The 14885-nt window shown below is 30.7% G+C and overlaps 1 protein-coding gene and 1 long non-coding RNA gene across 7 annotated transcripts in view; one reads left to right on the top strand and one right to left on the bottom strand.

Moving 5' to 3' along the window:
• The window catches only part of LIN28B (lin-28 homolog B), a 125639-nt gene that overhangs the window by 102985 nt on the left and 7769 nt on the right, over positions 1-14885 (bottom strand). For all 6 annotated transcript variants that reach the window (XM_038554818.1, XM_038554822.1, XM_038554820.1 and 3 more), the window contains one exon: positions 14439-14623. In XM_038554818.1, coding sequence (XP_038410746.1) covers positions 14439-14623 — 185 coding nt within the window. The remainder of the gene's footprint in view (positions 1-14438; positions 14624-14885) is intronic.
• LOC111098373 lies at positions 442-14643 on the top strand. Its single transcript, XR_005368076.1, has 3 exons — positions 442-545; positions 9088-9155; positions 14328-14643. It is a non-coding gene; the product is annotated as an uncharacterized LOC111098373 (long non-coding RNA).

Genomic DNA, 14885 nt, shown 5'->3' with positions numbered 1-14885 from the left:
CTTGATAGCACTCACAGTGGTTTTTATTTTCATTTGTGTGACTGGACTGTCTCCCCTACTGTTCTTCAAGCAACCTGAAATCAGAATCCCTGTCTGAATTTTGCTCATAATTGAATCTCCAGCACTTAGCAAAAGATAAGCACATTAATATAAAATCTAAGCAGCTAAAAATGTTGCTGGAACCTAAGAGCATAGCTCTGGAATCATACTGCTGGCTCAATTGCATGAAATTAGGCAATTAGCCATTCTAAGGTCATTTTTTCATGTATAAAAAATAAGAAAATAATAGTAACTCTCTTTCACAGTTGTGAAAATTCAATGGATACAAAATGCTTAGTATAGTTCTTGGCACATGCACTCTATAAAAGCTATACGATAACTATTGTTATCATTCTGTGTCATTGTAAATGATGTCACAATTACCATCATTGCTACAATACTGATTGACTATAGCTGAAGGGCTCTCTTGTGTTGACAGAACAGAAGCACTGGTTGAGGGGAGATTCACCAGTGGCTTGGGGATGACTGACACATAGGACCAAACGGTAACAAAATAGAGTCTATCCCCAGGCATGCAGTAGTGGGAACTTAATATTAGCAAGCGACTAAAAACCAAAACAAACATAAATGTTTATCTGGAGGGGGGCTGGACAGTAGAAAGAAATATATGATTGCATTCTAACTATATTTTTGAAATTATTGTATAAAAAGATTGCTTATACTTACCAATTTTATATTACCTGATATTTGCTATTATATTTTTATATTTGCCCTTAAGTACATAATATTTAAAATTTTCAATATCTTAGGTTCATTCCTTAAAACCTAAGTATTAAAAAAACTAAGTATTATGTAATATTTAATTTTACATTATCATTTACTATTACGTTTATCACCTGTCAGATTTAAAATATGACTTCTAAAATCCTCACTAAGCTAATTGTGAGATTCCATCATCCTTTTGCTTAAGTTTTTCAACCCAGGATCAACAAGTAGAAGAGACTTAAAAAATTCATGTACAACTCAGCAAGTAAGGGATTGCCCTTCAAGATGAAGAAATGCTGGCAGAAATATCTCTTAGTACAATGAAAGAAATTTGGGCCCTTCGGCAATCTTACATTACATTTTATACTGTTTACCCCACTGAATCTGCATGTTTTTGTTCATCTTGGGGAGAAAAAAAGAGATTTTGTGAACAATCTCTCTAAGGAAGTAAATAATTACATTTCTAGATCTATCATTATCAATTTATTCTCACTGTTAGCCTATTTTATGATTCAATTTGTGATTCAAAAGTCCTCCTCTAAGCAAAAATATGTTACACACAAAGATGTTATCTTTAAGATGACAGGCGATGCAGAGTAAAACATTTCATATATACTTTCTTAGGAAATTTAGGTAAATGCCACAAATATCAGTTAAGTGTTTAGAAAAGTTAAAATTACCTATTCACCCATTGCTTTTATTTATAACTCATGGTCCTCCTCAATGTGAGGAAAATCACTGGCAACAGCCAAGAGATAAGATACAAAAGATTTAACCAAAGCTAAGTAAAGTGTGAAGGACGAGGTTCGACTTTGCTATAATGCCTAAACAAAGTAGACTTCTTTTCCAGTAACAACAGAAATATCCAGCTGTCCCAAAAACAAATTTTAAATTAACTTAGAGTAAATTTGAAAAATTCTTTATCTGTTATTAACCTTTTCTCAACCATCCTCTTCTCCAAGGGATGATACTTCTGCTAAAGACAGACATTTTGTGCTGAGTGATTGCTTTTTCCTGGTATCTCTAGAGCTAGGGCCCCAGGCTTCCTTCCCGAAGGTGCAAAAGGAGGGGGAGGGGAGAAACAAGGGAAGAAGGACACTAAAGAGAGAGTCCCCTTAGAGCCTTCATGATTCCTAGTGGCAGATCAAATGATAATGTTAGGACAGGGAATAATTTGGGAACAACATAGCACTTTAAATATTTTGAGTAATTTTTTTCAATTTACAGCTAGTTTTTTTAATGTAAGTCAAAATAATTAACTCTATTGTCTTAAAATCTTACTCTGAAAACATTTTCCTATGCTTTATGAGATTTTGCAAAAAAAATTCAGATTTTGTAAATTTGGGAAACTGAATATATGTCAAACATTGAATCTCACAGGAAGTTCTGGATTACCTTTACATATAGTATTGGTTTAATAGCAACCAGATACTTTTAAAGGTAAAGACAGAAAGGATGGAAAAGTGGTCAATACCTAACAAGGCAATTTCCCAAACATTATCTGTTAACATTTTTAAAATCAGAATGTCTTTGCAAAAATAAACATGAAACCCCAAAATAAAGAATAGGCACTGAAATAAATGTCTGTATTTACTTGGCCTTTCATGTATTTCAACGACTAAAAAAATTATTTTCTCTTTTATTATGAAGTTTATTTTTGGAAAAAGAAAATTCATTAATGAACCATATAGTAACCCACATGAAAATAAGTAGCAATACCCCAAATGGTATTACTCCCACCAATGAGCCTTATACTTTTAAACAAACATGAAGTCACTTAAAGCCCATGTTCATTTTAAAAATTACTGTTCTCTGCACAAGTTAAAAAATTTTTTGCAGGAGGAAAACACAGAATTATAAAAGGAAAACACTCAACCTTTCACCTTCTAATATCAAATTTTGTTTGAAGAGTAGGAAGAAAAAAGCATGTAGTACACACACAAAAAAACCCAGGAGCATTTTTTTAAAGTAGGCTTTTGTTTGTTAATATTTTTATTTTAAACTTACAGTGACATTAACATGCAATATAAGATTACTTCTACAATAAATATCAATACTAGATTCAAATACTTAATAATAGCTTTGGTGTTTTATGAATAGCTTGTAACCCAAATGTATATGAAGAAGACCACCGAATTGAAAATTTTAATATCCTAAGCCTTTCCCAAAAGTAAAATTTCTGTGACAATTTAAACGTTAAAATAAATGTCAATAAATATTTACATTAATTAAACAGAAACTGAAATATTCAGCTCAAAGCACATGCAAAATAAATCACTTGCTATAAATTTTAATGTCAATAAAGCATGGACCAACCACATTAATTACCAACTTCATGCCAGATCCTAGTTATTGAAAAGCTGATATACCCCCCATTATTAATAGAAACTTGAGAAGCTTTATATATCTCAATAAATGTTTCGTATTTTGAAATCTAATTAACCAAGTTACCGTGGATTGATAACAAAATCATAGGATTAAATATCACATTGCTCTTTAAGACCCACAAGACTATAAAAATGTAAGAAACAATGCTTTTCTATGGAACAACAGTCTGGAACATTTTACTGAAATATAGTATTTTAAATAAAAATGTACCTTAGATTTTAAGTATTCTCCTCACAAGTCTTTTTAAAGTATTTACATGCTTAGAAATATCATGGCCAAAGAACACTGTATTTTAAAAATCCTTGAGAAGATTCTCTTTTAAAACTACCATTGTTTCAAATATTTTACTTATTATTTAGTGATAGCTATATTGTTTACTAAAATAGAAATTAAATATTTCAAAAGATAGCTTAAGAGCAAATTAAAATAACCGTAAGATTAAATATTTCATGATTCATACTAAAATCACAACATAGTGACTAAATCACCAAATTAGAACTAAATATCAACATTTTTGTCACATCATCTAACTTCATAATAAAGTATCTGTCCATTGATATTAATAGCCTAAGAGCTAGAGAGCATTTTCTCCCAAACAGCTACCTATACTGCTTATTATTACTGAAAGGTTAGATGAAAGAGTAACAGAAAATGTGACCAATTAATTTCTTCCTATATTTACACACAGTCCTGTACCACATTTCTTTCTTTTTTCCTACCAGCAATTTTTCCTTGCTAAATCATCCCAACCATTCCTACTTTCTTTACACCATGAGTTCTGAGAAATAAGCAACAATTCAAATGATGCTAAACAATAATAGAAAAATAAGTACACTGCGAAAGTACAACAATGTAGATAAAAAGATGAGTATTATTTTAAACATCTATTTAGTAACCTTCTTGGCTTCCTAAAAAGACAACAGTTTACATGTATGTAAACTGAGGTATAGTTGTTCAAAAACAAATATTTTAATGTCATAAAACACATGAATTCAATAAATATTTCAATGAATATTTCATACAAACATAAAACTTTGATATCTTACTCCTTTTGAGATGCACTTCCAACCTATCTGTAACTAACCAAAAGGGAAGTCACGTGACTTGCACAATGAAAGAGAAAGAACAGTTTTCTTTCCTTTCCTTTCTACAGGAAGAAACAAAAGCTCGGTATTAGCTATCCAAGGCCAATGGGTGGGGCCTGCAAGCCAAAAAGCTGTAATGGATTGAGGTTAATCTTAATGGGGGCCCACTTTAACCTTCTGAAAGCATCAAAAATGTGAAAACTGTAACCAAAGCTTACAGAAAATAAGAAGCATTTAATGTAAGATAGTTTTCACAACTAGAAAATTCTACAGGGACAGAATTCAGTTTATAAATAATTTTGCTGCTTTTGTTGGGGTAAAATCACCTAACTGTGATCCCCTACACTGATACACACACCATCCCCCACCAGGCAGCACACAGATACTTCACAAGCTTCTTGAATAAATAGGAGTATCCAATGTCCAGGGTGATGGGTGGTCCTGAGGTCCTGAACCAGAGCTGTATACTTTTAAGGGATGCAGAGATAAGAACAAAGTGTTTTGTGTTTGTTTAAATCTGGTTCTATATTTAAAGTCTTCACACCACTATTCAGTTCATAAACTTGTACTATAATTCAAGCAAATTTTAAGTGTCAGTATAAATACCAGAAATTAAATACATCAAAACAAAATAAATACTATGGGACTTTTTATAGAGCTGACTGAAATTAACTAATTCAATTTTTAAAAGTAACCACTACATTTCAAAAGTGTAAAATCTCAACCTAAGATAGAATATCACTGCACTTTCAATACCAATGGGTGCTTTTTTAAGTATCTTATGAAATAACATATATTTAAATAAAATTATACGAATAAGTTGCAACGCAATGAAAAACTTCTAAATTAGTGAAATTAACCCACGCAGAATCACAATCAAGCATCAGCTACTATGCCCATTTTTATACTCCAGGCTTTATTATAAGTCTAATAGAAAGAGATTTTTTACAGAGCAGAAAGGCAGGATTTACAAGTGGCCCAAGGAAAAGATAAGCAATGAATAGTTCTGACCCCAGCCTCTCTGGCTTGATCAAGTGGGTCTGCAACCTGAGCCAAAGGGCGCAAATTCCTCACCATTCAAAATTCTTCAATGGCATGGGGGAGGAAACAGTGAAAGGGGCAAACGTGCAAATACAACTGTCCTTAGATTTAGTATTCAACTAAAAATTTTAATTACAGAGCTAAATAAATGAGTTTGATACTGTGGATTAAATTTCAGATTCACAGTTTAACCAATCCTAAAAAAGAAGTTTTTTTTATTTGTTAAAACTGAAAACAAATTTATTCATTTATCTTCGTAAATGTGGGACTTAGAACTGTGTTAGGTATGTGTCTCTAGTATCATTTAATCTATTTAACGAAGTTGTTCAAAGTGGAATTAGTCTCCCAAGTACCAGTGTTTCCATTCTATAAGCAAAATGATGTATTATTAAAAACATACTTTGGAAAAAGGCAGTTGATAGAACTCATTCAGAGCTCTACAATATATCAACGATCCAGTAAGTTTTTTAAAAGCAATGGATAGAATTTATGTTGTTACACTTCTATCACAGTCTCAACTAAGGATAAAGAATTCATCTGAATGAAGAAAATGTTAAAAGAATTTAGGCATCATAGTATTTAGGAACACCATAGCTACTTATTAGTAACAGCCTAGGCAACTGCTTACAAAGCTTAAGGAAATAAATGATCATGAAGAAACCATGGCCAGAGTAGACTCATTTTGAATTTTACACAGAATCTTTAGATAATACAGCACAATAAAACTGAACAAAAACCTTAAAGTTATGAGCAAACTTAAAAGATTCTGAAGTAAATGTTAACGTTAAGATTAATAAAGTAGTAAATGAAAGTGGGTTTGATTTTAAAAAGTAGATTGTTTTAACAAAAAGGTTTAAGCAGTAGTAAGTGTGTCATTAATAGCACAGTGAAATGATTCTAAACATTAATAAAGACAATTTCTACATATAAAATCTAAAAACTAGGTATTTTAAGACTGATGAGAAATCACTGTATTTAGCTCAAAATTTGAAAACTAACATTTACTATTTTCTGATAGTTTTCCCCAAATTAAATGGGTAGAAGCTACAAAAGTAGGTTTCATAAGAAAGTGAGTGGGTGATGGGAAAAAAATGACCCATTGCTTTTATACCTCGAGTGAAAAGAATGAGAATTGGAAAAATCTTATTAAAAAGTTTGCTAAAAAGAAGAAAATAACATATAGCAAACTGGAGAGCAAACTCTTAAATCTTTATCACCCAACAGTGCTTTACACTTACTATGTGATCAATAGAAAAATACTTGGATATGGAACCAGAAATTTTTCTAACTAACCATTTTCTCAAAAGTTAGTACTTTTATGCAATAAACCATCTTGTCAACTTACAGCTCTAAGAATGTTTACTCAGTTGACATAGAACTTCATTAAATTTCTAACAAGAAATGCATCAATAAGCCTAATATGCCCTTTAGGTAAGCAATGAGTTTATACTGCATGAAAAAGTATCATAAGGATAAATGAAATGACGGAAGATGAGTGAAATGTATATTAATTAATTTTACTTTTACAAACACAGAAACTACAAATGAAAAGGCAAGCAGAAATAACTATAAAGAGGAACAAAAGAAAACATCAAAATAAGTGTGGAGTGTATCTAATAAAGGATACTGAGTTGTAGCTTATGTCTAAGGTGACAAAGTTAAAAAGAGCCACGTCAGTTAACCAGTTACTATGACATATCAATAATCATATAGAACAACTAAACCTCTTGTCTTCAAGGGTGAATGACTACAAATGGACACAAGGGAACTTTTTGGGGGTGATGAAGTGTTCTGCATCATGACTGTGGTGGTGGTTACATAATTTGTCAAAACTCATCTAACAGTATGCTTTAATCTGGTGAATTTTATTCTATATAAATTATACCTCAAGAAAAGCAGACAAGGCCAAAAAATAAATGAGATGAGCTTACTTATCTTTTGAAAATTCTGACGAGTTATATGGTGAGAGTATTAATAAAAATATAGTAGTCTAATAAAGATTAAAACTAAAACCTAGTGTTGTTACATTCTTAAATTATTTTCATGTATACTACCTCAATGAACTCTTACCCTAGCCCTGAAAAATAGGGAGAAAAGACATTATTGAACACATTTCACCCATGGGAACACTGAAGCTTGGAGGAAGTGACTAGCCAAAAGTAAGAAAACCACCAAGTGGCAGAGCCAAATCCAAAACTTCATTTCTTATGCTCTACCCCTTAGCCTACCAGACTACTACTTCTTAGAAATAGTAACCATGTACAACAAACATCACTGAGCCCTTACTATATCCCAGGCTCAGTGTTAAATGCTTTACATGTTTAGTAACATTTAATCCTCATAATAACCCTATACAAAAATGGTTATTGTTTTGTCCCCTCCCTTTATGGGACCCTGAGACACTGACAAGGTAACTCATTTCCCCTACAATCAATAAATTGGGATTTGAATACTGATCTATTTGACCAGAAGCTATACTACTGTACAGTATCTCACAAGGATTAAATATTTGTAATAGACAAGTATTAAATTACCACAGCAGATCTATTTAAAATAGTATTTATTCCTTCACTTATACTAAAGAATACACAAACTGGATATATACAACGGAATCTAATAATAAAACAAACTATTAAAACAACCAGTATAACTAATCACTTCCAAGTCTTGATTTATATCCTGATATTTTAAACAATATTAAGCAATATTACATGCCATAAAATTATAATTAAATGCTTTGTATTTCACTGTAAGGGAAATTAAGCCATTAACATTATACAGCACATTGTGCCCAATTTTAAAGAGGGCACATTAAAAAAGGTATCAATTTAATTTTCTACCATGAATATATGCCACTGAAAACAACTTATCTGTGATTTTATTGTGGTAAGGACTAGTTTAACATTTTAGTTTATTTATTAAACACACACTTGATACACAATTTATACAACACCTGGAATAGTGAGGTATTAATGACTCCAATTTGCCGCGGATTATATAAAAAAAAGATAAAATTAAATATATCAATTATCTGTAAATCTTAGGTTAGACAGCATTTCCAAATTGCCAAATATTTAGAAACTGGGTGGAGAAGGCTTTCATTTTCAGATAAATTTCCATTTTGTTGCTAGATAGAAAATAAAATCAATCCTCATGTATCAAAATGCAATTTTTGTTACTTATTTTGTTACTTATTTTACTTTTGTTACTTATTTGATAGAAGTACTCATTAAAAGATAATTTCTAAATGTACCCCACTGATCTGCAGTGTATTTTATTGAAAATGTATTTTCTTAAGTATGTTACTGTCTTGATATTAGAAAATGTTATAATCACATTATTTTAGAGAAGAATATAAACCATAGAAGTTTCTTATGGACTGTATATGTTACAATGCCATTACCTATATATTGAACAAGCTGAATTTCTTGTCACTTAAAATTCAGTGAGAAATATATCAAGATATAAAGAATTGATAATAATAACTATTTCATGTGTAGTTCCAAATCAAATCAAAGAAATATCATATTTAAAGCAATACATTTTCAGTTTAATTAATCAGAAATCCCTCACTTTGTTTAGATTATACTTCGATTGGAAATAAAAAAACACAGCACACCATATTTTTAACTAGTAACTTTTAGGTTAATCACAAAACCACAAGGACTACTCAGTTAAGATACACAAAACTATCTGCAATATCCATGTAATTTCTGAGCAGAAAGAATTCTGGCAAGTTTAAATAATCAGGCTTCATTCCTGCCCAAAAGCAACAAAATTTACAACAACGATCTCACTTTTTATCTAGGATGCTGAATACAGGCAAGAAAGAAGTCTTTAACTTATGAAATACAAGAACTCTAAGATTCAGTAAAGGTAGGTTAAAGTTGCCATGCTAAATACTTGTAAGTAGTCTCTCACATATTTGTTTAAAAAACAATTATTTGATTTACTGCCTTCATTTTTTATGAACAGCCTTTAAAAAAAAGAAGAATGAAAAAGTAAGAGGAAAATACTTAAAACTTATGACAATAATCTTGATTCATTTTTACTGAAGTATAGTTGGTATTCATCAATAGTATTTAATATGAGGAAGACTATCTTAAATATGTGCCCAATTCACACTCCATGTTTAAACTGAATTAGAATAAAAATATCTTTTTAGAAGTAAACAAAAAAATGGGTCTTGAAAATGAACCAGGCATTTGAAAATCAGAAGGAAAGTATCTATTAGCTTTTAAGATAATAATAAGTCATAAAATTTTTATTTAAATGTCTTTATGTGTGTTTTTATGATTAAAGACTTTAACACATTTCATTTGGGATTCTTCCAAATTGGTCAGCTAGGCAAGTCATCTTGAAATCTTGGTAGCTTTAGGAGCCATTTTCAAAATATTATAATGTATAACTCACTAACAAATGAGCTATAATTGTTACATGACCACATTTTTTTTTTATTTCTAAGACTTTGATTTGTTTAAATAATTTTTGAAACATATTTTCAACAGCTCCAAGAATAATAATCACAACTATTCTGCATGTGAAAAAATGGAAAATATGCTAAATTATGATAAAAACAAAGATGGCTAATAAATTGATGATGAAATATCATGAAAAAAATCCTTAAACATGAACATACTAGAGTAAGTCTGTTTCCATAAAATGCATAATAATCACTAAAACATGAACTCTCTACTACATCAATTGAACTGTGTATAATACATAAAATGTTCATATATTTAAAAACTGTTCATCTCCAAATGTTTTCATATCCTATGCCATTAATAAAAATGCTTTAAATTTATCTCAGTAACAGTAATTATTCTTCTGTCTTCTACTTGATATGTTGCTTTGATATGTTTTCTGAGCAAATAAAAGGAATATAAATATATAAAATTATAATATGGATATGTGTGTTTTCCATTAAAATCAAAGTATAAACCAAAAATAAAGAGCATAAGAAGAAAACATCAATACTTGAAATGTAAATTAAGAATTCAAAACCAAATTATTAATAAATACTTATGCCTATCAAGCAATGGCAGCTAAATTTACAGTCATTTTGAAATTGTTCTTACTCTTTGAAAAGAATTCTTACATAAATAGTGAAATAAATGGCATATTTATATTAAAAATTATTTGTACCACTGATGGTAAAGAATTCCAGATACAGAACTGAACAAGCAAAGAAAATATTATTATGCAAATGAGCTGAAGAGAGAAAAATAAGGAGAATGGATTCTATCCCCCCGACCCCAACAAAATAAAGTTTAGTTTATCTCATTGGGTGAGGAAATGACGTGGAAATAAATTTCAAAATTTATGTAAAGAAAAACTTAAATGATAATAAACATCAATACGTAGTTATTGGGTAACATTGCCTTTCTCCAAAACATCTAACTTCAATTTCTATGTGACTCATCTAAACTATCATTAAATATTTAAGTTCTGTCAAAGTTTGTATTTCAAGAGACCTTTCCAGGTAGTTTAAACACATTATACCACAATCTAACTGTGGTACATGTTTTTAACTTTTATCCTATCAGTAACAATAAACTAAAAGAAGTATTACTTATTAGCACTTATAAAATAATTGTACTCTAACTGGTGAAATCACCTTAGTAGCAACCTACACTTAGAAATCTGTATTAACAATCTATTATATTCTTACTTCAATTGAGAGACAAATCTCTGTGCTTTACACTGGACTCTCAAAGGTAAGGAATTCCTACAAATGTATCCTATTCAACAAATTAAATCATCATCAAAATTATCCAATTTTAGTTATTAAATGTTTTAAGGAACAACTCAGAAACAATAAGCTGTAACAAAGCTCAAAAATACAGTATCTATATATTCTTGCAAGTTTTTAAAACTATTATTAAACACTATCAAGTTTCCATATTAATATGTGTCAGAATACATATATTCATTACCAACCCATAATCATGTGATCATTTATATCACAAGTTAATATTAGGAAGTCATATGAAAACCACCCATGGTCATATACCATCTTCAAATAACAGAATCTCATTGCATTTATCAATGAGATAGGAAAGGTACAGCACCTAAATTCATTTATTTTTGAGAAAGTGGTGACATTCCAGAGATTACAAGAAAGTTTGTATTCTTGCCAACAAATTTTAAATAGAATTATGTAACTATGAATACACAGCTGTTTAAAAAAAACATGCATATATTCTCTTCGTTTCATAGTAACTAAATTGCTCTTGATGTGAAGTTATTTGCAGTCAAGATTTTTTTGCTATTCCTATTTATTCTTACATATTTTACTTATCATTGAAGTATATATGTAGTCGATATTTTTTAAAGAAAAATAATACTGGTAGCCATGGCATAAATTTTTAAATATTATGTTAAACTAAAATTATTTTTTATTTCCCCAAATATATACTATTAAAAATGTTTCATATTACTTTTAAAAAAATGTAATGACACGTGTACTTTTCTGAAGACTCAAAAAAACAAAAAAACAGAAAACAAAAAAAACCATCCCATGTATTTAAAATAATGAGTAGAAAAAAAAAATAATGAGTAGATACTAGTCCAGTTGAATATTTAATCTTCCTAATTATCTACAATGCTTATTCTTTCATAACAAAATAGTATACAGACATAATGGAAAATCTAATTTGAATTTATATTAAATATAGTATGCTTTCAAAAATTCTCATACACTAAAAATAGCAGTAAAATAATAATTTAAAAAGTATTTTAAAAACTTGTGTTTAATGATCCTGAATTGCAACCTGTGTAAGTGATGCTGACATGATACCTGCACACATCATTTATGACCATCTAATTATTACTTGCAATTGCCTGGCTAAAATCTGTTGAATTCCTGACTTGTTCAAAACAATGATTCATATGATTTATATGCAAATTATGTGAGTCTCAATATAAGAGAAACTCCTCTACTAAGGCATCAAAATCAGGAAGAACAAAAAAAATAAAGCAACTGAAATCTATGTAATTTTTCCCTAAGGAAAAAAGTGAGATATACTTCAAAAAACAAATACTGTAGTCACCAAAAAAATTCCCTGAAATATCACTTTCTAATTTTAATTTAAAGAATAACATTGTCCTGATTTTTCATATCACAAAAATGCTAATAGTTAAGTTTTATCGACTTTTTTACATACTTCTCCCTAATAATGTAAGAATACAAATATACACACTTTATGAGAATTTTTCGCTCATACATCATTTTAATACTGTTTTATTAGTAAATAGATGATTTGTAGCACAAGAGTAAAGCAAGTTTAATATTAATAATCAACATTTATACTCTAGAAATTACTCACTATCTGTAAATAAAACTTTTCCAGCAATATACTATTTTATAATGCAGTGGATATATTTATGTTTACCAACATATAACCAATTAAATGGCTTAAATTTGGATGTCTTGGGGTTCTAAAACATTAATACTGGTTAATAAAATGTCTAATATTTGAATGTATTAAAAGGTAAACACAGGAAACCAAATTATAACAAGGTGTGATCAAAGAAGAAAAGGGCTATTTTTTTTCATTCATCTATAAAACAAATTTATGAGATCGTAAAGAACAATTTAACAACCTACAGAAGGTTCAAAGTGGGGAAAGCCAGAGCCTGAGAGAAAATGGATTTGTCAAAGATTTCAATCATTCAGTCTAGGGAGGAAAAAAGCAGAAAATGTAGGTTCATTTTGCAATATCAAGTAGGAGGCATAAAATCCAGTAGCCTGTCTATGGACTTCTATTTATGTATTTAAACCCTGTTTCAATTCACAGATTATGCTGATCCTTCCACATGTAAACAGCCAATAATGATGGCCAGGCCCTTAGGAAAGGAAAACATACACCACACAGTAAGGTCAGGAAGCAACCAACCACCACAGGACAACAGATCAAAACAGAATGGTTTCATATGTTTCTATTGTTTATATACTTCATTTGAAGATGATATTCCTTAGGGAGTAAAGGAGGTTGTAAATATTATCAGGAACATGCAACACGGTATCAAATAAAATACAGACTTTTTATGCAAATATACTAAGTATTTCCTGTCAATCAACCTGTAGTATTGGTAGCCATTCATTCCATTTTTTAAACCTAAATGTCAAGCCAAAATAAATCTTTGGTCTTAATTCGTTTTACCCCGAAGAATTCCTTACAGAGAATCAACTTCTTTCAATGAAATAATCAAGCTCGCAAATTTTAAGTTGTTTTTTGTTTTTTTTTAACTATGGTAAGCAATAGAGAGGAGTGAAAATGCAAAAGGTATTAATTTACTTGTTTGTGGGTTAAAACTCTGAAAATGACAAGCAAGGACATTCTGTTTGGTGTTTAAGCAACTCAAAAAATTACAACACAATATAAGCAATGGTGGAAATTTACCCAAAGTAGCAGACTGGAACATTTTAAACACACAAACTGGAGCCACAGCTGGCCACATGTTTTTTTGAGTTTGGTTTCTTAAAGAGACAGTGTCCTTGGACCTATGCCCTAAAAGGGAGCACATTTCTAAAAGGTTTGATTACCAAACATCTTCTCTTGGCATTTCTTCAAATCCATAGTAGGCCAACAGTGTTCTATTTTATTTTACTGTAAAAACCAATTTTTTTCTTGAATCTACAAATGACTCTCTGGGAGGCAGAAATGAAGTAATAGGGTAAGCTACTGTGACTAAAGAAATCTCAAATAAGGAGACCCATAGATCTCTTATACTAGCAATTAAAAAAAAAAACAAAAAAAAAAAACTTAAAATGACCACTGCGTCTTCATTCATTGCCCCACTCCTTCACTAGGCATAGGCGACAGAGCATATTGTAACCGAGAACACCGGAAGCTACACTACTGCAATTTTGCTGTCGAATAAAGAGGAGGAACTTGCTAATAGAGTCACAAGCAGCACTCCGGCAGAGAAATTTCAAAGAGATCTCTTTTTCTGTTTAGGAAAGGATACCCAGTAAGGGGACCCTACACCTACCCTAAAAAACAGATTAACTCAGGATTGCTAAGGAAGGTTTTTCTCTTTTAGGGTATGTCCATTGACAAAACTGCTGACCAACTCCTGCACATGGGGGCCAAAAAAAAAAAAAAAAAAAAAGAAGAAGAAGAAGAAGAAGAGGGGAAAAGAAGTTTGGCTTACTTGGTGTACAAACACATCGACTGGAATATCCAAGGGGCTTCCTTCTCGGTTTATCATGGAGATGAATCCAAATCCCATTCGCACGTTGAACCACTTACAGTGGCCAGTTCCGTGCAAAATCTGGGATTCCTCCTCTGTCTGTTCCGGCAGCTTCCCGGGCTCTTCACCACCTTTGCTTGCCCCGCCTGAGTAGAACAGGACACACACACACAAAAAGAAGAAAAGAAAAGAAAAGAAAAGTCAGTCTGTATTTCCAAACCGTTCATTGAAAGGAAAAAAACAAAAAAAAACAAAAAAAAAACAAAAAAAAAAAACTGACCGGGGCGTGGGGGAAGGAAATAGAAAACTCAAGTGAATGGTTTATCTTCTTCCATAGAAAATATTTAAAATGAAAGGGTTAAAGAGGGAAGCCGGGGGGGGGGGGGGGGGCACACACTGTTCTATCGA

This window comes from Canis lupus, chromosome 12 (genome assembly GCF_011100685.1).
Source record: "Canis lupus familiaris isolate Mischka breed German Shepherd chromosome 12, alternate assembly UU_Cfam_GSD_1.0, whole genome shotgun sequence".
NCBI lineage: Eukaryota > Metazoa > Chordata > Mammalia > Carnivora > Canidae > Canis > Canis lupus.
Note: the sequence above shows the minus strand (reverse complement) of the source record. Positions and strands in the feature narration are given on the sequence as shown.